Source organism: Brienomyrus brachyistius, chromosome 8 (genome assembly GCF_023856365.1).
Source record: "Brienomyrus brachyistius isolate T26 chromosome 8, BBRACH_0.4, whole genome shotgun sequence".
In the NCBI taxonomy this organism is placed as follows: Eukaryota; Metazoa; Chordata; class Actinopteri; order Osteoglossiformes; family Mormyridae; genus Brienomyrus; species Brienomyrus brachyistius.
In genome coordinates this window covers 7,588,233-7,611,507 of record NC_064540.1, presented here as the reverse complement: position 1 = coordinate 7,611,507, position 23,275 = coordinate 7,588,233, and the positions used below count along the sequence as shown (strand labels likewise).

Sequence of the window (23,275 nt, the reverse complement as noted above, 5' to 3'; positions counted from 1 at the left end):
AGCAAATCTACAGCAGAACGACTGAAAAAGAAAAGAACCAAGGTGTTGAAATGGCCCAGTCAAAGTCCAGACCTCAACCCGAAATGCTGTGGCAAGATCTTATAGCTGTGCACAAACAAAGCAACGCTGTAAAGAAGAGTGTGTCGTAATTCCACAACAATGATGTGAGAGATATAGAAAATGATTACTTCAAGTTATTGGTACTAAAGGTGGTTCTGCAAGGTATTGAATCATGGGTTGTACCTAGTTTTTCACACATGACGTCTCCATCTGGGGTTATTTATTTTTGTTAAATAACCAGTGACACAGTAGAATTGCGTGTTTTACACCTAAGGCTAGATTTAAATAATTATAGAATCTGGTGTACTTTCTTTTTCTCGTAACTGCATGTCCAGAGCATACAAAGTTATAACTGTAGTTACAGCTGTATTAAGCTTTACACAAAGATTGAAAAAGGAATAGTTCTTCTGCTGCACAATGAAATTACATGGATATCGCAAGCAAAAATATACTTTATTAATGAGGGTAAAAAATGTTCCAAGTTCTCAGAAATATGGCCTTCAGCTGAAACATGCAATGTTATCAACTGACCTATAGAGGCAGTAAAATATTGGTGTCTCACCTGTAGGGACACTGGGGAGATGGACTGAACATTTACAAAGTCAAAGGTACATTAATACTGAGGTTAGGTAAAGTTGCATAAGCGTTCGGACATATCATCAAGCCAAATTATCTTTTAATAGGACAAGACCCACTCGGAATAACTACATTTTTGTTAGCAAAAATAGTACAAATTATGTATTGCTAGTTAAAATTAAACTTTTTTAGTAAAAATACGAATTCCAGATATCTATAAATCAATTCTAACTAGTATGAATCCTTTTTACAAGAACTGTTTTGTTACTGGTAAAAATTCATATTATAGATATCTATAATGCAGTTTTACTAGTACTATATTTCCATTAACTTCCAATGATTTTTTTCACTTGGATATGTGTTATTTTCAGATCTTACAATGTAATTGTAGACATATGTATTTAAATTTTTACTAGTAAAAACTCAATTATGGATATGTGAACCTGGAATTCTTACTAGTCAAAATGTAGTTATAGATATCTACAATATGAGTTTTTACTAGTAAAAATTTTATTTAGAATGTGAGGCAAAAATACAATGGAAGTCAATAGGAATATATGACTAGTAAAAACTGAATTATAGACCTGTAATATTAATTTTTAGTAGAAAAATACAATTCTAAGTAGCAGAAACTAACTAATCAGAATTGCAATGTAGATATCTTGAATTCATATTCTTTCATTTATGATGAGTATGTCTTATTCCGGAAGAAAGACAATTTGGCTGCCTTACGGACACTCTGTAGGGATCAAGCATGTCCGTTAAGGTAATTTATGTGTAACTTATTTCTATTCCATTTCATGTTTGCTTAACTTAATTTGATCCCATACAAAAATGCCTGCAAAACCCCCATAGTATTGATTAAAAACCACTGACAAAAATTGTGTGTGTGTGTGTGTGTGTGTGAATGATTATACACTTCTGTTTTGCAGTTTTGTTGTGTGTTTTCAAGGGCCACAAGTAGGCTGTTCAGCTAGGCTTCGGCCTGGCTTACTTTTAACTGCATATTTATCTTCTTCGGCAGATCCACTGATGTGAATCAACATCTCCGTAACTGGTTAAGCCTGTTAGGGCGAGCAGTCTCATGTTTTAAGTCTTGGGTCTCAGAGCTGTTGTATCCCATTCTGATTATTCTAAAGTTAAACAAAGTATTTCACTGATTTTGGTGGGCTTGCTGTGACATCTACTGACAACTTTCAAGCTTGAAATTAATTATAAGCATTACTAATTCACTTTACTTATTTATGACCCAAAACCAGAAAATAGCTTTTAATATGTAACTACTACCTGTCTGTTCAAGAAAATATATGTTTCAAAATACACTGACTCAGACTGTTCTTCTCCATTTTTAAGCGCTGTTTCTATTAATTGAAAGAAATTCATTTGATGCCAGTCAGACGGCTTTGAAATGTTATTGGTCTTGTCAGTATTGTCTCCTGGTGTGAGTGTTTGACAGATGTCATGTGACAACACATGCATGAGGAAATGAAGTTTCTCAGTTCTCATCACTGTGGTTCAATGTCTGCAATATTTCTCTAAATCTGTCCAGAAAACAGAAAATGTAGAACTGCACAGAAAAGCTATTTCCTTCCATCGTGCCTTTCTTTCATAATACTGATTCTTTGATCTGTATGAAAAAATAAGGATGCAAAAATAGACATCAGACACGAGATGCACTTGAAAGCACTTTAATTAGCTTCTAGTAGAAAACAACGAGATGAATGAAGAAACATTCCCCTTGTATTCCTCACACATTTTCAGGGTATGTCTATCTAACTGCTCATCTCCCCATCAGAGCAGAGGGCTGCTGCGATTGGTGGTTTCCAGCCGTCACTCTTGGCTGACACGAATTTCCCGATGGCTCTTGTTGTCTGGCGAACCGGGAGAAAACGTGTCATTCAGGAACGCAGCTCACACGTTGATGAAATGTCGAGTCCTTCAAGTGGAACTAGAGGTTGATTACCGCCCCCCCCCCCCCCAACCACGCACACCCTGAGCACTGGAAATCCCCTGCTACATCTCTTTCACTTTCTCTTTACACAGCACCAGACACACAGATAGACAGATACACACACACACATACACACAGACAGAGAGTAACTTATACTCTGCTACATACAGGGACGGATTACGGACCGGGCCAGTGGGGCCGCTGCCCAGGGGCCCTTGGGGTGCCCAAAACAATTTGCAACGCTTATCAACAATGTATTTTCGTTTGTCTATTTTAGAGGGCCTACATTCTTTGATCCTTTGCCTACAAGGGCCCCTGACCCTATAGGGAGGGCGTTTGGCTGCCAAGGGCCCTTGAATTGTGGTGGTGGTGCTGGTGGTGGTGGGGGGGGCCCTCGTGAACGTTTTGCCCAGGGGCCCACACAACCCATAATCCGTCCCTGGCTACATACCCAATCAGACTCAGCTGTAGATACATATGTATAATGTTCAGAAACATGTAGATAAATGTGCTTGTCTGCTAAGGTACATTTTCTCACGCTTAAAAATGTACATGCAGAACCAGACCCACAGATTTGTGTACAGATACTATCATAGTGACACGGCTCATGCCGCCTGACGTACAAATCGTTCTCTGTCCCACACATACTGTATCAGCACGGACACACGCACATACAAGCCACCCGGGCATGCATGGACGTCCGTGTAGGCAAATAAGCCAACACGCCGAGAAACACACCAAGCACGCGCTCAGAGTCGTTCTGCCCTTTGCGCGTGCAGATAAATGGCACGCACTCGCACATCCTTCCGTTCCATCTGTCTCACCCCCTAGGTTGACAGCCAGGTCCCAGCTGGAGTTAGACAGGGAGTCAGTGCCTCTGGGAGTGTCGGAAGCAGGTGGAGACGGAGCACACACGCAGCTGCCCAGCTCAGCACCAGCTGCATTGTGGGTTCCGTTAACACCACCTCCCGTAGGTACTTCGTACGTTGCATACTGTAAAATCACTGTGCATGACCTCCATGCAGGAAGAGTGAATATGGCAAAGCGAGCGACACACAAATATTCACTTATTGTTGCTGTAGATTCCCAGGCGCCCATCACCCATACCAGAGTAGCAATGTTTGTTTATCCTGTAGCTTACAGTCTTCCATTTATCCAAAATGTTGCCTACTATTACTTTAGAATCACACTGGTGTATTATTAAAGCTGAAAGGCCTTAGTAATCAAGACAGTGTCTGCTTATAATGTATTTTTCTACAGATCTGTGTGTGTGATACAGAAAGTGGCCTGACAGGTATTTACGTGAGGACGAAGTTGGTGACATGTTTTCTTGTATGTGGAGTTAGATGCAGACAGAGGCTACTGGTGATTGTTCCTGGGTGAGGCGACAGGTGGGTCTGTCGGTGCGCATAGTGTGCGGATGACTGTGAGCTTGTCTGCGAGTGCGTAGGTGTGCCTGAGGGACGGCGGTAAGCTGGTACAGGCTGTTTATGGTGCGAGAGCACAGAGTGAGCTTGGGAACTATCAAAAGGCAGATGAAACAGGAACAGTGAAGGCAAAAAAAAGAGAGAGCAAGAGGAAACCTGGAGTTTGGCGGCTGGGGGAGATCTTACCTCTCTGTCGCAGGTTTCTGGTTCTTTCTTTGGTCCGTGTGTCTTTGCGTGTGTGTGTGCTGGGGGAGACCCTCGGTAGTGGCCATTTGCGTGTCCCTGAGCCTCTGAGTCCGTCTCTGAACCGGCGACTCTCCGCTGTCCTCCGCTCCTCGCTCGGCCCTATTTATGAGTCCTTACTTCCTCCAGGTTGTGCCAGTTAACAGCAATCGTTTCGCTTTCGTTTTTCTCATTGAAATCCGATCCTCCCCAGACACTCCCCCCGTTCCCCATTCTCCTTGGCCCCCCCGTTCATGCTTTCTCATGAATAAACGGTGCTTTATCAGCCACGGATGTCAAAGCGATGTTAAAGAAACAATGAAAAATACTGAAAATTATAATGTTTAATGGCTTACTATAGATCTGAGTTGTAACATTTCCATGTGATTAGTCAGCTGACATTGATCAGCGATAAGGCTGAACGAGTATGTCCGTTTCTCTTTGACGTAGTTTTAGAACCTTCCAGAAAGTCTTTATCAGATTTACATATGAAGTGCTCCTGCATCCTCACCCATGAGCCCTGGACAGTGGCATTTTGGAGCTTGATGTACCACTCAGTATTTCTGGATTTTTCAGGGTCTGCTCAACGTGATTCTTATCAGTGTGGCTCAGGTGTCAGGCCAGATTTTACTTCTGAACACTACCCAAACCACCTGAACGCACTAAACCGCTTCTCGACAAATTTCTCCAATCGTGGCCAGTAGTTAAAGTGGTATTTTTTTCAATTTCAAAAGATATATAAACCACCTGAGAAACTATATATCAGTGTAGGGGGAATGAATGGTGTTCCATACTATGACTTGGGGGGTGTCCTGTACCAGTGTGAAGTGTTTTTGCAGCAGACAGTTAACCACTTCTTAGGGGTAAAGCTGTCTGTCCTGACTCTGTTTGGGGAATCTTGGAGTTCAGACACTCCCCAGGTTACTAACAAGATCTGGGGTGAGCTTCCTGAAGCCTGTTAAAAGTTAGACCTTATCAATGACGTAGCGTTCAGGGCCTCGGGAAACTCAGCCCTGTTCCCAAAGTCTGTCTTTAAGTCAAATTTGTAGGTAAGTGAGAAAAATAAGAATAGAGTACATAGCAATTATAATTCTTCAGTAGTGATAAAATGAACTACATATGAACCGCTGAAGCTACACAATGTTTTCACAAGCATGAGAGCACAGTGTGTGCGTTCATTATTACAAGTCATTATGTTTAACTCACATTTTTTTATATCCATCCATTTTCTGTAACCACTTTTTCTATTCAGGGTCACGGGATTTCATTGAGTATAAGATAAAACGGAATGTTGTTTAGAGTATATTTAGGTGGTTTGATCTTAATATCCTCTAAAAAAAAAATTTAAAAACTTGGATCCTATAATTACAAAAACTCGGAAATATTTATTAAATCACACAGAAAATGGTTTATGGATGACAGATAGCTTTTAGAAAGATGTAATTAAGTGATTATTGTGTCGAAGATCAATTACATTCATCTTTCGATTTTGACATATTGGCATTTAACTGACAATCTAGTTTTAAAAAGGCCCTTATGGGGTCATGATGACAAGACAGAAAAAATCCAGATAATATAAAGTGCAAGTCGGATATCTGAGTCACTTAGGTGGGATTAATTCATGTGTTCAGACTTACAATGATGCAGTGTGAACATGTTTCAGGTGTGTGTGTGTTTCATTGTCCCCTCAGACCTTTAGCGGGATCCCTAGAAAATGTCCACTTTTGTGTTATAGGTTATCTTTTATTTTCTGTATATTAAGGTTCTCTGAGTAAAGCAAATAGTACATATGTGTCGTTGTTGTGTGTTTGTTTGATCATAACAGTAGAACATCACAGTAACCCTGTTATTGACTGCGCAGCCACATCTGCGGGTGCATGTGACTCGAGAAGGACACTGGACAATAGGGCTCCCCCAAACGCTACTGCGTAATTTAAACCCTGGATACAGTGATGGTTTAATTGAGTGTTCGGCACTGTCCATCACATGTACAGGTGTGTGTGTCAGGTGAACAGTGGGGCTCAGGAAAGTCCCGGGATTCTGGACATCTGAGATGACCTCCTGGGAAGAGTGTGTCATTTCTCAACGCTCCTGCCATCTCTTTACCTTCCTATAAATAAGACAGTCTTCTCCATCCCTCTTTCCATATCTCCCCTTACCTCTATGGACTCCATCGCTCTCTCCCTTCTCTCCATCTCTCTACTTAGAAATAATACACATATCCCTTTATCTCTCTCGCTACATGTATCACGCATACCTCTCTGGCCCGCCCCCTCTCTCTCCCAGTATGTCATAGACGTGCAGCAGGGGTGACCCTGCCTTGTGCTGTATGAAATTAACTTTGGAAGCATGAAGTCGGTCCGGTCATTTATTCACCTAGCAAAAGCAGCAGCACGTAGGTTGGTGTCTGCAGCCAGAATGGTGAATAAAATTCCACTTGCTGTAGTGCAAAGAAGGGCATGTAAATGACTGTAGAAAAACTTTTTGCTTTTGAAAAACTCTAATGTACAGTATTCTACAAATATTTTATGGGAGTTTGTTCCACCACAGCCTACCACTAGCATGACAGGAAAGACCTTTAATCTAAGTCCAGAAGAGGACAGGAATCACCAATATACAAATAAAACAATTGGCCAATCATGCAACCAGATAAGTATGCATGTGGGAGAAACACTTCACCCTGTTACACTCAGACCTCCATATCTCTCTCTCTATCTCTCACCCCTTGTTTTTCCAGACTTCCCCGTCTCCCTCTTCATCATTCTCTACATGCCTCTCTCTCCTAATCTGTGTCACATGGCTCTCCTTCTCTCTGTAGCCACACGTATCACTCGCCAACGCAGTTCAGCGTGTCTACGTACACTCCGCCACTCCCACCGGAATGTGTCTATGACTGGAATCTCTCTTACAGTGTGTCAGTCTTTTACACTGCAGAGTGACACACACACAAAGGCAGTTTCCCCTTATTGCTCGTGCCCATTTTTTGGCTGATAAAACCATTGAGACAGAAGCAGTGAATGATGGGAATTCTTTAGCATTTGTACTTCCCTCTGCTGGTGAGACCATGTCTCACTACTTCCTCTTTCTTCAATAAGCAGCAGGAAGGGTAACCTTGGCTCATTCCCCTAAACAGTTTCTCACAGGAAGACAGCCTTCCCCTCACACACCTACACACATTCACATATTCCGGCCCCAGCTGGCGACGACATGAATGAGCACTTGCCTCTTAGAGGCAGGGGATTTAGTCAATTGTTTGCACGTATTTTGTGTGTGTGTGTGTGAGGAATATACACCAGTCAGGAGAAATACTCACAAGGCTGAGTTTGTTACAGTCCTGAGCGAGGCAGGCAAGTAAAGTGAGGGCAGGTAGAATTATAGTTGGAGGCGAGCTGGGTCTGAGCCGGAGAGGAGGGAACACGGCGATCACAGGCGAAGTGGGGATCCGGAGAGAGAGTCGGGAGAGCGGGGTCCGAAAGTGCGAGAGCCAGGGAGGTCAGTCCGTCGTTACATGAGGGAGGAGAGGGAAGACTGGAAGGGGCTTGGACCAGAGGAGCGGGTAGACCAGGCAGGGTGGAGCGGAGCCGGACGAAAGACAAGGGTTAACGCGCTCAGAATGTCTCATGGAGAATCGAACATTACCTCACACTGAGCTGGGGAGTTTGGACCAGGCTTAAGTCTACTGCTGTTGCTTTAGCACCGACTGTGGGCAGCTGTGCCAGTCCGAAGGCAGGAGGGCATGACAGTGTGAGTAGTAGTTCAAATTAAATCAGAAGATTCCAAAATCTTAAGTGTGGTTACCATGAATGGGATGGAATCCCGCAGGGCTGCTGCATCTGTGAGAGATTCTGCCATTATGTTAAAGGCTGAGCCTTTGGGAAAATTGTAACCGATATCAAAAACCTACAATGGTGTCTGGTAGATACACACAATAGTTCAGTGGAGCTGCATTAGGCAAAATTATCTAATTATCTCCACCACCACCACCCCCTCAACATGAACAGAGACCCAGGACAATTCAAATACATACACAGTGGGGTTTCCGCACCTCTCAGTAAAGCCAGCATGCTCTTTACAAAACAGGAATCTTAACAGCATTCCAGACTTTCAGGACGCAATGATATTTTATTTTGTCACACCTACCTGCAGAGTCACATACATGTTAGCGCAGATTCTGTCCACCTTGCTCACATTCAACTAGCAGCTGAAGAAGTTGGTGTTAATTCAGAAGGTTCTTATTTAACTTCTACGGGACATCTTTAGTGCAAACCATTATAAAGCCTTTGACGTCAGTTGATGCCCTTCAAATATGTTTCTGCTTAAAACTATAATAACAAATATTCAGTTGTGTAGCAGATGCCTTCATACTCAGAGGTTTACGTGACATTTTTTTCAAGCAGCTCAGCTGAATGGTTTTGACACAGGTATTTAAACGCTTACGAGATCTTTTGTTCCACTTCCAATTACGGTATGTCAGTTGTATATATTTTTAGCCAAAGGATTATGGTGAATGTAGCAACAGTAAGCAGACAGGATTGCAGCTCAATTGCTTTGGTATTTGTCGGAAATGTCTTTGCGGGCCTGTAGAGCTCTTGCATTCTTGAGAAAGATCTTTCAGTTTATCATCAAGACGGAGAAACAGAAACAGAAAGTTGCTTCAGGAGCATTAGGCTACAACCTCATGAACACTACTGTACATCCGCCATATTAAATGGTAGTGGCGGTGGAGAGACACTACATCTTCAGTCATAAGTTAGCGGGTGTGATTTATCGCCAAGCTTAAGCTAGCTCTGAAACTAAACGTGATATAGGAAACCTTTAAGGTAAAAAAAAAATGCGGCTGCAGAAGAGCTGAGCAGCCAGCAGGTCTAGCTGCGGAAAATTTTTGGTTTTGAGAAGTGATTTTGGCAGCGCCCGATTCTGACCGTTGCTGAGCTCGGCCGGCAGGTGGCAGCACCCAACAGCGGCGAGTCGCAGATCTACTTGACACACCGGAACAAACGAGCAGCTCCTCCCAGCAGCATGGCCACTGTTCGGTACGGCAGGCTGCTTCCCCGGGTCGCGCAGCACAGCCTGCGGCTGGCTTCCCAGAGATATCCAGGACTTATGAGGTATTGATGGCACTTCATTTTGATTCTACACGCCACTCTCTCTATATATATAATAAATTAAAATGTTTTATGTTGTTTGACGGATATTCCCAATGACCTTTATTCAGCTGCCTAGTGCTCCAAGAGGCTCCTGTTAACTGCCTTAGTAATAACAAACATCTGTAGAGTACCATAAAATTGTATGCTGGCGAAATAAGCATGATTTTCAAAAAATATATACTACACTGAGAAGTATTTAGTAGATCACTATGCATGTAGTTCAGTGGTTATGTTGTAAGGCTAAATGCAAAAACCGTTGTCTGGTGTTGTTTTAGTATTTGTGTATAAATTATCTGCGATTCTCTATTACATCCTGCATGTTTCATAAAAACCTTAGTTTGTAATACGCGAATTATGTAGTATGGAAGCCTGATATACAGTGTGGGAGTATGTTTATAGGACTGTTCCCGTATGAAGTAAATGAAGCGTACGCTTGTGGAGAAGTAACCTTGCACCCGTGTCCCGTAGCCCTGCCTTGGTGCGCGGACACCGCCTGGCCCCTACTGACGATGAACTGTACCAGCGCACCACGGTGTCCGTCATGCAGAAGGAAGCGGACAGCGATCTGCTCATTCACAGCTACAGCTCTCGGGGCTTTACTATCGGGCGGAACCGCGTACTGGGACCGTGCGCCGTGCTTCCGCCGGCCATCCTGCAGTGGAATGTGAGCCTGTTATTATTATTATTATTAATATTAATAATAATAATAATAATAATAATGTGCAGTTATGTAAGGTGAAACAGTGATAGGATTAGCATTGTTAATTATGCCCATTTATGAATACCTCTGGCTAATGAGTGAGGTAAATAAATGTGACGTAACGTTTCAGTAAAATATGCAGTTTTGTAAATCGGTGGACCAATTAATTTCCAGACATCCTCTTGAGCAAACAATTTACATATGTTAAGTAATTAATAGGTTAAAGTTGATATAGAATTTGCCTGTTTTCTGTCGCCCTCTGCAGGTAGGCAGCTATAAGGATATCTCAGTGGAGAGTTTGGCTTTATTCTACCTACTAGAGCCTCGCATCGGTAATATACTCGCACCCCTACCCCACCACACCACACCACACCACACCACACCACGTGCAGATCGTTAATATCCGTTAAAAGCAGCAGGTGATATAGTATTTAAGTTTCAAACATACCCCGGACGCTGCATGACTGAAATGGCGTTTCTGTGGAAATCATAAGTTTTTTTTTTTTTTTTTTATTAGCAGCACCTAAAATGCAGCTACAGGTATTTCATCAGCACAGATCAGTAATCTGATCCACATCCAGCTCTCAGTCTTTATGCTTCTTACAGAAGTTTTGGTCTTGGGCATTGGTGGCCGAGTGGAGCGGCTTGACAGGAACGTTCTAGACTTCCTGAGGAAGAAGCGCATTGCAGTTGAGATTCAAGACACGGTAAGAAATAAGCAATGGGGCCAATTAGCCTCCCAGTACCTCCCACAGTCAGGGTCATACCTGGTGACCTGATAACCCACTACTACACTAGCCTAAAAAAAATGTTTTTCTCACTCCCCCAACAGCCCAACGCATGCGCCACCTTCAACTTCCTGTTCAGCGAAAGACGAGCGGTCGCCGCTGGCCTAATCCCACCACCAATCAGCACAAAGGACCGCCTCTAACAGGAAGTCATTTGAAAGCTCATTAAGCGATGCAACAGAAAGGCTGGCATCGCCGATGAAACTTGTAGGACTCTCAGCCCTACTTAACCAATGAGTGGAGACAAGAGGAGACTGAATATCAGAAGATGTCATTTGTACAGGAGACACTGTATGCAAGTGTACGGCAGAGTTAGCGTGTGGGTCGTTTCGGTGTCAGGCGGCGTGTTTGCGTTTTTGTAATATTAATGTCCCCTGTCTTGTGTTTATGTGCGGTTTGCGAGCTCGTCTGCTTGTAATGGTCCATCCCCCTTTCAGAAAACAAAATTACAACTAGGTTGGGGTTGTATTTACTGTATGTGCTGGGATCTAAGTAAGTAAAGGAGACTTCGTGGCTGAACCTTGATTTGGCATCAGCATGTCAGTCCACCCTGGATGCTCTGCTGCTGTCTTTGGGGTAAATCCATCATCGAAGCCGGAGGACTGTCCGCATCGTACTGCTCCAAATGGTCGGCCTGCTGCATATTTAAAGGCAGCACCACTGCTTGAAGTGGGCGGAGGAAAAACAGGTGCTGCTACTCCACTTGTTATTCAGTGCCAGCCGATACTGAGAGGTGCTGGTACTGTGTAGCGGTGAGCGCCAGCCCACTTCAAGCACGGGGCATCACTATCAAACCGAGGTGTAACCAGTGTTCCTGTGTGAGCATCGTAGCTGCTGCAGTTTGGAGCTGCAGAAAGATACAAAAGGAAAAGATGTCATATGTCACGGGAGAGGAAGTCGGGCCACCCCAGCCCGAGAGCAACGGGCCGCCGTGTAAGGCATGATGTGGTTAAAGGAGAACCGCCGCTAAGATATACCTGCTAAACTGAGCTCAGATCAGCCGAGTGGTCCGACAGACCTGGCAGCTGGGTAACAAGTGTAACATAAAGCACTGTGGGGTCAGCCGTGCTCCACAGCATGGAAATCCCCTTCCTGAGACGTACTCAGGCAGTGAGGTAAAACAAACGAGGGTGAAGCTGAGGAGCCAGTGTTAATATTTAAGGATTAGCGCTGATGCCAAAGGACCAAAAGACAGGGCAGGAAGATGTGGATCTTGCACCAGCATCACCAAATGCCAGCTTGTTGGGTTGGTGGACTGATTAGTTTGACTAAAGGCTCACAGAGCAGGCGGCCGACCGGCTTACATTCTTCTGTTGGCCAAAGACTTTGCACAGATGGACTTCCCACTCACTATGGCTCGGTGCCCTACAGCCCTGCGTTCAGTTACACTTTAGCAAACCACACATGAGAAGTTCATTTAAAACCCTTTAAGAAGTCTATTAATACACAACGGCTGGAAAATACAGCATTTTTATACCACCCCCCCTCCCCCAAAAGGTTTCAAATGATCAAAATATGCAACAGCCAGAAAAATGGGGAAAATATACAAGAAAACAGAGTGCATTGGTTTAGTGTCTTGGTCAAGTATCTTTGTCTTCAGAGGGCAGGTTGCACTGGTGTCGTGGTGAGTAAACAAGCCTTTTTGTGCAACCTATCTGTCCCATTGGGTTTGTGCACAAGTGCGAGGTCTGCAGGCAGATCGGGGACAGCCAGCCGCTCCGAGGCACTGGCCTCCTCACTCCAGCTGGGGTCGCTATTGAGGTGCAGGAAGGTTAGTCTTAAGTATAATGGAAGTCCTTGAGCAGCGTTCGTCTATGGTGCTCTGCGATGTGCATCTGGATTTCCAGGTCCTGGAGGAGTGTAGCATTTGGTACAAATCAGTTTGAAGTCAGATTAAACTGCCCAGAACATCATCATAATGATTCTGCTGCCTCAAAGAGACAAGCCTCTATTGATTTCTACTAGAAATGCGGTACAGGAGAGCAGACCTCACTATGTCAGCTGACAAACTTCAGGTCTCTGTGTTTCTGTAGTAAAAGCCTCAGGAGCAGCTAGTCAACTTTGTCGGGACGTGAGCCCAACTGGGATCACATGATAGCCTTGATCACATGACATGGCCCAACTGCATGCGTATTGCAACCCCCAGTATTAGTTGCTTGAGCAACTTGCTTTATCATGGCAAGCAATATTACTGACTTTAATACACTAGTGGCCAAAATTGTGGAAACACTTCAAATTTTTAGAGACAGAATTCGATTCAACTGTTGCTCCAGCTACTTATTTAATCATGCAACGTGTGCTGTTTGTAATATTCTTTGATTGCTCATAAACATTACCACCACTATTTGTGTGGAAATTTGTAAAGGGTCAGGGTGATTGGGGTGGCAGGGTCTATGGCAACATTTACAATGCACTTACACTAGGTTAGTGGACACTTTCTTACATGCCACTCCACTGGCCAGTTACAGCCCCCTGGCGATCAGCCCCTCCCCCCCCCGGCCCTCACCCCTTGGTCAGTGGCACTCATTCCTCCCGCTGCTCCTGTTCGCTCATAGCCGTCGGCTCGCTCCAGCTTCCACGACAGGTTCTCGATCTCGGCTTCCAGCTGCGCCTGCTGGTATTCAAACTGGAAATGGTGGGGGGGGGGGGTGACTTCAAGCGGACTTAAAACAGCCAATCAACATCCCACACTCCATCTCGGGCGCCTACCGGCCCGTTCTGGTCCATGCTAGATTAAACTGGCTAAATTCCAGTTTTGTTCAGCTCATGCACACACACTGCTCACCAGTTTCTTGCGGGGTCCAGGCTCCATGTAGTAGGCATAGGGGTACGTGTACTGCAGCGTGTAGCGGCACTGGGGACACAGGTGAGATGCAGGCGTTAGGCGCCGACCAGGGTGATGCGGAGGATGATGGCCACGGGGACACGCTACCTTGGCCAGCAGCATGGCCGCGTTCTGCATGTACTGCCAGTCGATCCAGGTGCCCAGGTTGTTCATCACACGGTCCTGGATCTTCCTCTGGATCCGCTGGTATGTCTGCGCCTCCAGCTGGAGGCTTTTGTTGTGGTTCTCCCACTGCAAAGAGAGAGAGAAAAAGGACACTTTTCCACTGCACCAGATACGGTACTTTCGGTTTCAAGAAACTACCAAAAGTACGGTACCTGGTGCGGTGGAAAAGCGCCCAAAGAGAGAGAGAGAACGAGCATAATATGCAGAGATAGCATATAATACAATATATAATGTGATATATAACACAACATAAAATATGTACACACCAGACCCCATGACCCTGAGTAGGATAAGCAGTTACAATATGGATGGATGGATGTATTATTGATGGAAGGATGGATGGATGGATGGATGGATGCACGTTTGAATGGATGGATGAATAGACGGTAGATTGATGGATGGATGCGTGATTATGATGAAGATGGATGGATGGATTATTCATAGATGTATGGACGTTTGAAAGGATTACTGATGGATGGATGGATGGATGGATGGATGGATAATACAATAATAATACTTGTGCCCCTGCCTCACCCTCTCAAAGTAGAAGAGGTACTTCTTGAGGGCCTCCCTGGCCTGGGCCTGCTGGCTCTGGTTGGTCACCTCGGGGTTCTCCTTGTAGCGGCTGCACTCATAATACTCACTGCCGTGACTCTTCCAGTCACCGAGGCACATCCAGCAGAAGTCTGCATGCGTGGGGACAAGAAGGCTAACTGGCAGGTAAGGAGGATGGGGGGGGGGCAGGTGGGCTTCCCAGCGGCGGGAGGAGGGGGGTTGGGGCGCCGACGAAGGAATCACAATGGATCATCTCTGACTTACCGTGTTTACACTTGGAGCATTGCTGAAATAGAGGAGGGGGGGGGGTCGTTAGGGTGTCATCCTGCTCATCCTGTTTCAATAAATGCTTCAAGAAACTGAAAAGATACCAGGAGGTGGACTGACCATGTGATTGCAGCCTCCATTCTTCTCAATGCAAATGTTGCATTTTGGACACTGAGAGGAAGACAGAGAGAGAGACAGACAGACAGACAGAGAGAGAGACAGAGAGAGAAAGGAGGAAAAAACGCTATAAACATTCCAAAGAAATACACAAACAAACAAATAAATAACTGATACCAAGACAAAGACCAATAAGATCTCACTGAAAGGTCTATTGTTCTGTCAGGGTAGCACCACACACACACGCACACTCACACACACGCACACACACGCACACTCACACACACTCGCACACACGCACACTCACACACACACTCACACAGCCGTGTCCCTCACATATTTGGTGTGCGCGCTGATGTAGTTGGCAGTCTCTGAGTCATCTGCGCACTTGGTCAGCCACCTGCGTACGGTTGCGCAGTCTGTGGGGGCGTGGTACATCTGCCGGCACTTGAAGCTGGGGGCAGGGAGGGGGAGCAGATTACCAGAAGGTACAGGATGGCAAGTGCTAGATTCAGTGGACTGCGTCGTTCACGCGGCGTGGCCTGCGAGTGCACACTGCTGGTCTTTGTGTGCGCGCACGGGCACCCGCCTGCCCACTTACAGCGGATCACAGGTCACGTGTGTAATTGTGTTGCATGTAAAATCTACTGTGGTTAAGTATGTGTAAACTCCGGAGCTCGGTTGACTACAGCGCCCCTTTGTCGCTCACCAGAATTCCTGGCTGCAGCCTCTGCACTTCACCCGTCCGGCGCGGGGCTGCTGCACTTGTATGACGATGGGGCAGTCAGGCCCAGGGCAGAGCTGCAGCTGGGCGTGGCTCTGGAGACACCACACACACACACACACACACACACACACACACACACACACACAGCAGCTCAGTGTCCCGATCTCACAAGAGCTTGTTCCCCAGTCTCTCCACCAGCCCCCAGCATCTCCGGCCCCCTAAGGGCCTCAATACCCACGAGGCCTTATTTTTAGCCAGAAGAAGAGTCTGCCTCAGCACAAGGCCGGCCGCTTTCCCCTCCCCTGTGGCATTTTCTGTTTTTGTTCCTGCTGAGAGTCTTAAAACTCGGTAACGACGCGGCCCAGAGGCTTGAATCATTGCCAGAACCAACAGAGAGCAGTGCAAAGGTAAACGCAGAAACAGGAGAGGAGAACATCTGAGGACTGACACTGCACAGGAGGACATGGACTCCCAGGAAACCAAAGGTTTGAGGGCCCACAGCACTGCTGTGACAGAAGACCTGGCCCCCACAATCCCCCATCCTATACCCTATAGAGCTGGTTTGGGATGAGTTGCATTGCATTGAAGAGTAAGAGCAAGGTAGCCGACTTGTGCCCAGAACTTCTGGAAATTCCTTCAGGACTTTTGGAGAAGCATTACAGGTGGCTACATCTGGAGGGTGGTTGAAAGAATGCTAAGAGTCTGCATCGGAGAAAAGGCGGCGTGTTGAACACTCTTGCTCATTTCAGTATTTGAAATGTATTACTTCATTGGCTCAAGGCCTTTTACTATAAGGTATAGCTAAAATAGAGACAGATACATGTGACATGATGACTGACAGTTATGAGTTTTAAACCCACAACCTTCTGGACACAGGTACAGACCACCGAATCGCAGAGTTACACATAACCACTTGAGGTCTCCCTGACAGCAGATGCTTATCTGTCTAGCACCAATGACATTCTGATGCAATCTTGGAACTGCAGGACAGACCTCCACATGGTCTCTGAAAAGGTAGCGCCGGTATCTGTCCTTCAGGTCTTCGCTAGACAGGAGAGGGAAAACAAGGTCCTCGGGCACACGGAGGGAGCAGTCCTGGGCCATGCATGAAATGCCTGAGGACACACAAGCACGCAAACACCTGTTAGACACCCATATACACACACACATATCAGACATGCTCACTGCAGTGCCCCCTACTGACCAACTCCTGTTCCTTCATTGACGAGCACGGTGCAGTGCTGTTCCCAGCATGCTTTGCAGAAGGAGTGCTGGCACGACAGAGCGAGCAGAAAGTCCTTCCTGACCAGCTGCAGACACACGCCACACTGGGGAGACTGGGAGTACTGGGGGTAGAGAAACGCAGCATTATGATGATTACCTACGAAGCCCACTGTAGCTGGGTCCGGATCACACAACCACACACCCAGAGTGACTCACCGGTACAGATCTGCCTGAACTGGGCTGGACTCGCGCTTCACACAGCATCTGCAAGAAGCTGGATTTGTACCTGAAATCAAACGAAGATGCAGTTTCATCACTGTAATCACATTTTACAGATGCTTTTTATCCATTTATCCATTCACCTATCCACTAAACCTCGTCAGGGCCACTCTTGGGGAGGGGGGGTGGGCTTGGGTGGAGCCTGTAAATGGGATGCGAGTCCATCACAGGGCACACATACACCCACATCGATGGCATGATGGCAAAGAAGATGCATCAGCGGTATGGCTAGCAGATTACAGAGCTCCATCTGTGGTGAACTAAATCTGAAATGCTTCAGCACATATTCAGTGATATAGGATCACGTACAAGCTGGCCTGAGACAGCATCTGTCAGGAGAAAAAAAATCAAACAAGGATGCACAGTAACTATAAGTCATCCATAACTAGGGTGGTGTGCAGCTCAAAAGGTTAGGGATCTGTGCTGGTTTCCACAGGGCTACTAGTTGTAATTCTGGCACCATGGAGACCAAATGGATGGTGTCGTGAGACCCCAGGACTCCACTTCATGGAGAGCAGGTGGGGTATGTGAGAGTTACCCAATTCCCCCACAGGACTGAATAAAGTAGACAGTGACATTGACATAGAAAAACAAGCCACTTCACCTGTCGAGTATCACAGACACCTGCCAGCGGAAATGAACGAGGACAAGCTTAGCCACAGCAGGAGTCACCTAGGAGGACAGAGCGGCAGACGTGAGACCCTAAGCACCTTTAAAGATCCACACACCCCCTGACGCCCAGACCTGCCACCATCCATGCATCCGTAACGCATAGGAACCAACCCAAGTCTGCAAACTGTTGAGTTCCAGCACCAAGAGTTGTGCGGCTCAGTGGTTTAGAATGCTGTACTCATGACCAGAAGGTCGTCGATTCGAATCCCTGGGCCTTTAACTCCAATGGCTCCAGGGATTGTCTGTCCCTCATTTCTCAAACAGATGTCACTTTGGTACAACCATCTGATGGCGTCGCAACCAATACCAAGTTAAGAATGCAATGAACTCATTGGGCCTTGCTTTGACCTCCCACCCCAAACACCCCAAATAACAGACTGACACACACCTTCAGAGCACTGGCCACAATGGCCACATCCTGTGACAGCACCCTCTGACTCTCCCAGTAGGAAAGACAGGTGAACTGATAATCCTCGGGGTCATAGGAGTCCTGCAGCTCTACGTCATCATGCACGTCGTCATAGTAGTTCGGTATGTCCCCCGGCTCCTCCTCTTCCTCATCCTCTTCCCCACCTTCACCCTCCACCTCCTCGTCAGAGTTGGTGCAGATGTCACCTTCGTTGCCGTCCGACACCACAGACATCCTTCTGGCAGCTACCACGTGGGAACCACGAATCCCAGCAGCCTCTGGGCTCAGCAGCAACGAAAGAAGCAGAAGAAGTGGCAATCCCAGTCACTCATGAGGTTACGATTGGCTGCCAGGTGTCAGGTGATGCAAGCTGGAAATAGAGGGGGCGGGGCCATAAGGAGCACATTGCAAAAGGAGGATAAATCATTAGTCCTCATAGTGCGTCGATTCAAACATCTCCTCTGATGTTGGGTTCTTGGTATATTTTTACTGTATAGCTCTTGCTCTGATACCAACTTACACTTGTTACTGGCATTCACAGGTGTCCCCAGTGTAATGACTATTTGTGGCCATAAGAGGGCTCCCAAACCTTCGGGACCCAATGCACCGCTGCCGGTCATTCATACGTTGCTGGTACGTCATTTTAGACAAAAGCAACTAAATAAACAAACACCTGCGTTAATTCCTTATAGACATTTAAATAATAACAAAAGCATTAAACAACCACTGAAATTAACTTGTAACCATCAAGTCATCCCATGACACAGTCAGAAGCGCTTAAAATGATCCAGAATTACCAGGCATCAAGAGGTGCCTACATAGCAGACACTAATTAACAAGCAAGTTCTGTGAATCGGAATAACTCAACATGCATTTGCAGACCAAACACATAAACACGTCACCTGTATTATTCGCAAAATCGCTATTTCACAACAGTTTATGATATTTAGCTATTTACATGACCACACGAAAACCGGACGTCAAGGTAGTGAGACAAATGATGTACCTCGACCAGCAAAACAGCTTTGCCGTTGTTCTTCTTTTTTTTTACAGCAGGGGTTCCATAATAACAAGTTTCCCTGACATGCTACAGTGTAATAAACGCATACAAATATTTCACACCACATCCGTTTAAGGTATGGCAGCTACAGAGGCTGAACGGTGGATTTCACCCACGTACACTGGTGGATCCTGCTTCCCCAGGGGCGTAGGATGCGGGGGAAAGGGGGACGACGTGTACCTCCCGATATTTAACTTGGATTCATTTATCTCCCAATAAAAAAAAACATTTGTATTTAATTTAAATGTTCCCCCAATACTCTATCCCTTGCCGATTTGATACCCAACATCCAAACCCATCATTTTCAAAGCACACAGCCCAGTCGGCGTTCAACTCCTAATTATTAACCTTTCCTTTGTCAGACCTGAGGAATGGGCTCGATCAGGGCAGAGGATCAGATATAAAGAGCTCGCTTTTGTATTTCTCGATCCTCAGACCGCCGCGCACTGTGCTCCACGCCGGGTGACACGCAATCAAATCAGCGCCGTGTCATTTTCGGGAAACTGAGGACAAAAAAAAATCTCCCGACTGCAAATTTTTAACTCGCTACGATTATTAGGACAGATCATTCAGCTTAATTTGTTGCGATCTGGGATAGAGAGTTGCACTGTTAATCTAATGGGGAAAAAAACATCCTAGGCATTCAGTTGCATTAACACGTAAACATATAAAAAGCAGCACGATCCCCTCCCCCCTTTCCCAAAGTGTAGCCATCATATAGTCGCTAACTGGAAACATCTTAACAAATCCCGTGAAAAGCATAGCTGTGTCTCCCGGATCCATGCATCACCGCATGCCGTCACTGCCGTCAGATGCGGACAAAGCGGCGTCCGCCGAGCTAAGAGCCGGCCCAGCAGCACTCACCCACGGGAGCCACGTCCGGTCAGGTCGGGACCGGCCGCCAGCGATGTGCTCGGTTCCGATCGCAGCCAAAACAGGGAACTACCAGAAGTGACTCTGCGTCATTTCCGAACCGACAGAGGTGTGGCTTTTTTTTGGGCCATTCGCGGAAAACGAGGGTGAGTGGCAAGCTGGCATGTAGACAATAAGAGGGGTTGACCGCGATGTAATAGATCTGTATGTAATGTGGATTGGCATGATTGGATAAATGATTATGAGGACTTTTAAAGATCCATCTTCCAAACACTTTTCAAAATATAATTTATTTATGATTTAATAACGTATAATTTGAGAATATCCACAATACTTTAATCTGAGCGTGCTCATAGTGATAGGCTAACATGTCAGTACTGGTGAGTATAACTCCAAATGAAGAAATGTATAGAGACAAAAAACTTACATTTTTGTCTATATATATATTGATCTGTTTATTTATTCATATACTTATTTACATGCTTTTGTACCTATTTGCATAACAGTTATGAATTTTAAGCAGCAGCGATCCATACCTGCTCCCTGCTTGTCTAGGACTTCCTCTCTCAGTCTATGTCACTAATCAGAGACTCGCCGAGAGTAAAGTTGTAAGCTACCGGCCTGTAAGCTATCCTACCCTGCTGAGGGAGCTGAGCTTCCTTCTACCTTTCACACGCATAGATTACTTCTCGTAAATCCTGCCAGCCCCTTTCTCTCTTTGTCCCTGCATCTTTTGAATACAAACAGTTTTAAGCCATTCAGCATAAAATCGGCAGTATCTTTAAGTACTGGCCCCTGAAGTTATAGCACCCGTGTTGAGCTTTCGTAGTTCAACAAGTAGAACATTGTGCTAAAAATACAGAAGTTGTTGGATCAAGTGCTAGGGAGCCCACACAAATTGTAATCCATCCCCCCTACTTTAAGCTGCTTTGGATAAAAGTGTCAGATAAATGTTACAGTACCGCTAAAACGCCCACAGGTGCTGAATGTACAGTTATTTGATTCTCTTTCTCAAACAATACACTTTAACACCCAGACACACGTAACTATGTAAAACACACTACACCATCCTGTACTAAATGGTTTATTAAACAAGGTGACGCTGGAAGAACTGAATGACACCTAGCAGCATACAGCACTCGTCATCTGCCGTTACTCCATGGTCACATGGTGCTAAGCAGAGCCTGGGTGATGTTGAAAGGGTAATCCTGCTGTCTCACTGTATGCCATCAATGGATCCCCACCATTTTCTCTGATTGCCAGCATGAGTGGAAATTTGGGGGGGGGGTTGTAACCCCCTCAGTTATCAGAAGTAGTCAGTGCAACCCCCCGCCCCCCCCCAATAATCATATTGTCAAGAATGGGTGGGGACCTTAACCTCCCCAATGTTCAATCCAAAGTTACGCCCTTAATTACCAGGCAATGTCCATGCATGATTAGTGGCTTCCAACAAGTACCTCTGACAGCTTTACTGCATTTTTCTTTATGTACTACAGCCTGCTGTGTACAGTGCACTAACTATTCCACAGTGCACACAGCTGTAACTGTAACGTCACTGTTCTAGTTGCCCAAATACATCTCATATCTCCCACAAATACCACAAAGTCAGTGGGTCAATTAGCTAGTTCCTTATCAGCTAGTTTTAATAATTAAAAGATCATAGAGGGAAAAGATCAGTTTGGTGGAAAATGTTAGTCCTTTTTCCTGTCGGCCCATCAACTGCAGGAGAAGCACTAAGTGCCTGTTGCAGAGGCCTTGGCAGACTGATCCTTGGTTACTGAAACTGGCTTTAGGGACATGGATGTCAGTCCTACTACAACAAACCCAACTCTGTTTCTCCGATTCCTTTTTCCGTCATCTGTGGGGATAAGCAGGTCACCGACAGACACAAACCTGCGGGACGATCATAGTATAAATTTTGTAAATGCTCTGTATATACCATAGAATAAATGTAGTAAATATACATAACGTGTTGACCTAAATATAAGACAGGCTGTTTTTTTTTTTTTCTCAAAATATGTCTGGAAAAAGTGGTGTTGTCTTGCATTCGGGATCTAGACAAAAAAGGGATTAGATGGAGCCGAATATGATATTTTGCAATGAGTGTTTTGACTGACCATAATATAGATTTGCCGTAGATTTCTTGCGTGGGCCTGAGCGTCTGAAATGGTGAGTGACACGCCGGACGCGTGAGAGCTGGCGGCCCTGGCAATGTGTGTGTTTAGCGTGTATCCTTGAGTGTCGTGAAAATTGTTGACTTCCCAGGCACCTGTGGGCTGCTAGTATTAAACCAATAGTGCCGGTTAATAAAGAGCCTTCATATCATTTGTTAATATGGCTTCACCATTCTCCGCAATACATTTTTTACCCTCTTCATGTGGGTCTGCTGCCTCGAAAACATGCTGCGTACTCAAGGGTTGTGCAGGTAACATTCACCACCCCCTACCCCTGGCAAATAATATATTTGTTTTTTGGCATGTTTACTCTTTAATACACCTATTGTAATCCGATAGCCTGCGGTCGCTTTTTAAGCTGTGGTTGCTGGTTAACTTATTTTATCTTGTCAATTGAAATTATTTTATCTTTATAAAGGTAAGATTCGGTGTTCTAATAACTTTTTTTCTAAAAAAATAGCTGCCAAAAAGTGGTGTGTTGTCTTATGATTGGGTTTGTCGAGCAGGTCAGTATGGTATATAGCATAGTATAAATGGTGTATATACTCTATACATACCATAGTATAAATGTAGTAAATACTCTCTATATATACCATAGTATAAATGGTGTATATACTCTCTATATACCATAGTTTACATGTTGAATATATTGTATGTGTAACAGTGCCCAGTCTGACGGCACAAACAGAGAGAGGTCATGAGGAGCAGGTTACTCTCAGATCCAGGCCCATCTCAGGGCTGCGACTCTGCTGCATGTTAACTCACATCCATGAGGGTATTATTTATAAGCAGTCATGCAGTTTGAGATGACTTAACTGGTTAAATGATTATGCTGTCTTTAAACATGTGATTGGTATAATTACAATAGTGAAATAAATGTGTTAGCTATGAAAATGAATTAGTGAAATGTTTAGGATAGCCTGGAAATTGAATTGACTAAATATTTTGGTATCTATGGAAGGCTATTGTTGGGGTAATGTGGATAGTGAGCAGAAGTCATCGGGGGGTGTCAGTGAGAATGAGAGTGGGTGGCACGT

At 45.2% G+C, this 23,275-nt stretch overlaps 2 protein-coding genes and 1 long non-coding RNA gene across 5 annotated transcripts; 1 reads left to right on the top strand and 2 right to left on the bottom strand.

Moving 5' to 3' along the window:
• Positions 1-2,308: 2,308 nt before the first annotated feature.
• On the bottom strand, positions 2,309-4,397 carry LOC125747743 (uncharacterized). Its single transcript, XR_007399368.1, has 2 exons — positions 4,201-4,397; positions 2,309-2,507 (listed from the first exon to the last, which is right to left on the bottom strand). It is a non-coding gene; the product is annotated as an uncharacterized LOC125747743 (long non-coding RNA).
• Positions 4,398-7,719: 3,322 nt separating this feature from the next.
• ndufaf3 (NADH:ubiquinone oxidoreductase complex assembly factor) lies at positions 7,720-11,396 on the top strand. 2 transcript variants are annotated; one of them, XM_049023215.1, is made up of 6 exons: positions 7,720-7,980; positions 9,181-9,344; positions 9,852-10,047; positions 10,349-10,415; positions 10,690-10,790; positions 10,916-11,396. In XM_049023215.1, exons 2-6 carry the CDS (start codon positions 9,256-9,258, stop codon positions 11,012-11,014), a joined length of 552 nt encoding a protein of 183 aa, XP_048879172.1. In that variant the 5' UTR covers positions 7,720-7,980; positions 9,181-9,255; the 3' UTR covers positions 11,015-11,396. The 2 variants fall into 2 exon arrangements, with proteins under 2 accessions (XP_048879172.1, XP_048879171.1); XM_049023214.1 differs by lacking the exon at positions 7,720-7,980 and having other exon boundaries at positions 8,800-9,344.
• Positions 11,397-12,283: 887 nt separating this feature from the next.
• On the bottom strand, positions 12,284-20,205 carry LOC125747731 (E3 ubiquitin-protein ligase ARIH2-like). Of its 2 annotated transcripts, none has more exons than XM_049023190.1 (15): positions 20,056-20,205; positions 18,111-18,501; positions 17,655-17,722; positions 16,988-17,057; positions 16,752-16,893; positions 16,541-16,662; positions 15,530-15,639; positions 15,157-15,274; positions 14,824-14,874; positions 14,701-14,722; positions 14,416-14,567; positions 13,804-13,947; positions 13,657-13,725; positions 13,378-13,497; positions 12,284-12,721 (listed from the first exon to the last, which is right to left on the bottom strand). In XM_049023190.1, exons 2-15 carry the CDS (start codon positions 18,363-18,365, stop codon positions 12,650-12,652), a joined length of 1,515 nt encoding a protein of 504 aa, XP_048879147.1. In that variant the 5' UTR covers positions 18,366-18,501; positions 20,056-20,205; the 3' UTR covers positions 12,284-12,649. The 2 variants fall into 2 exon arrangements, with proteins under 2 accessions (XP_048879147.1, XP_048879148.1); XM_049023191.1 differs by having other exon boundaries at positions 18,111-18,409.
• Positions 20,206-23,275: the final 3,070 nt, after the last annotated feature.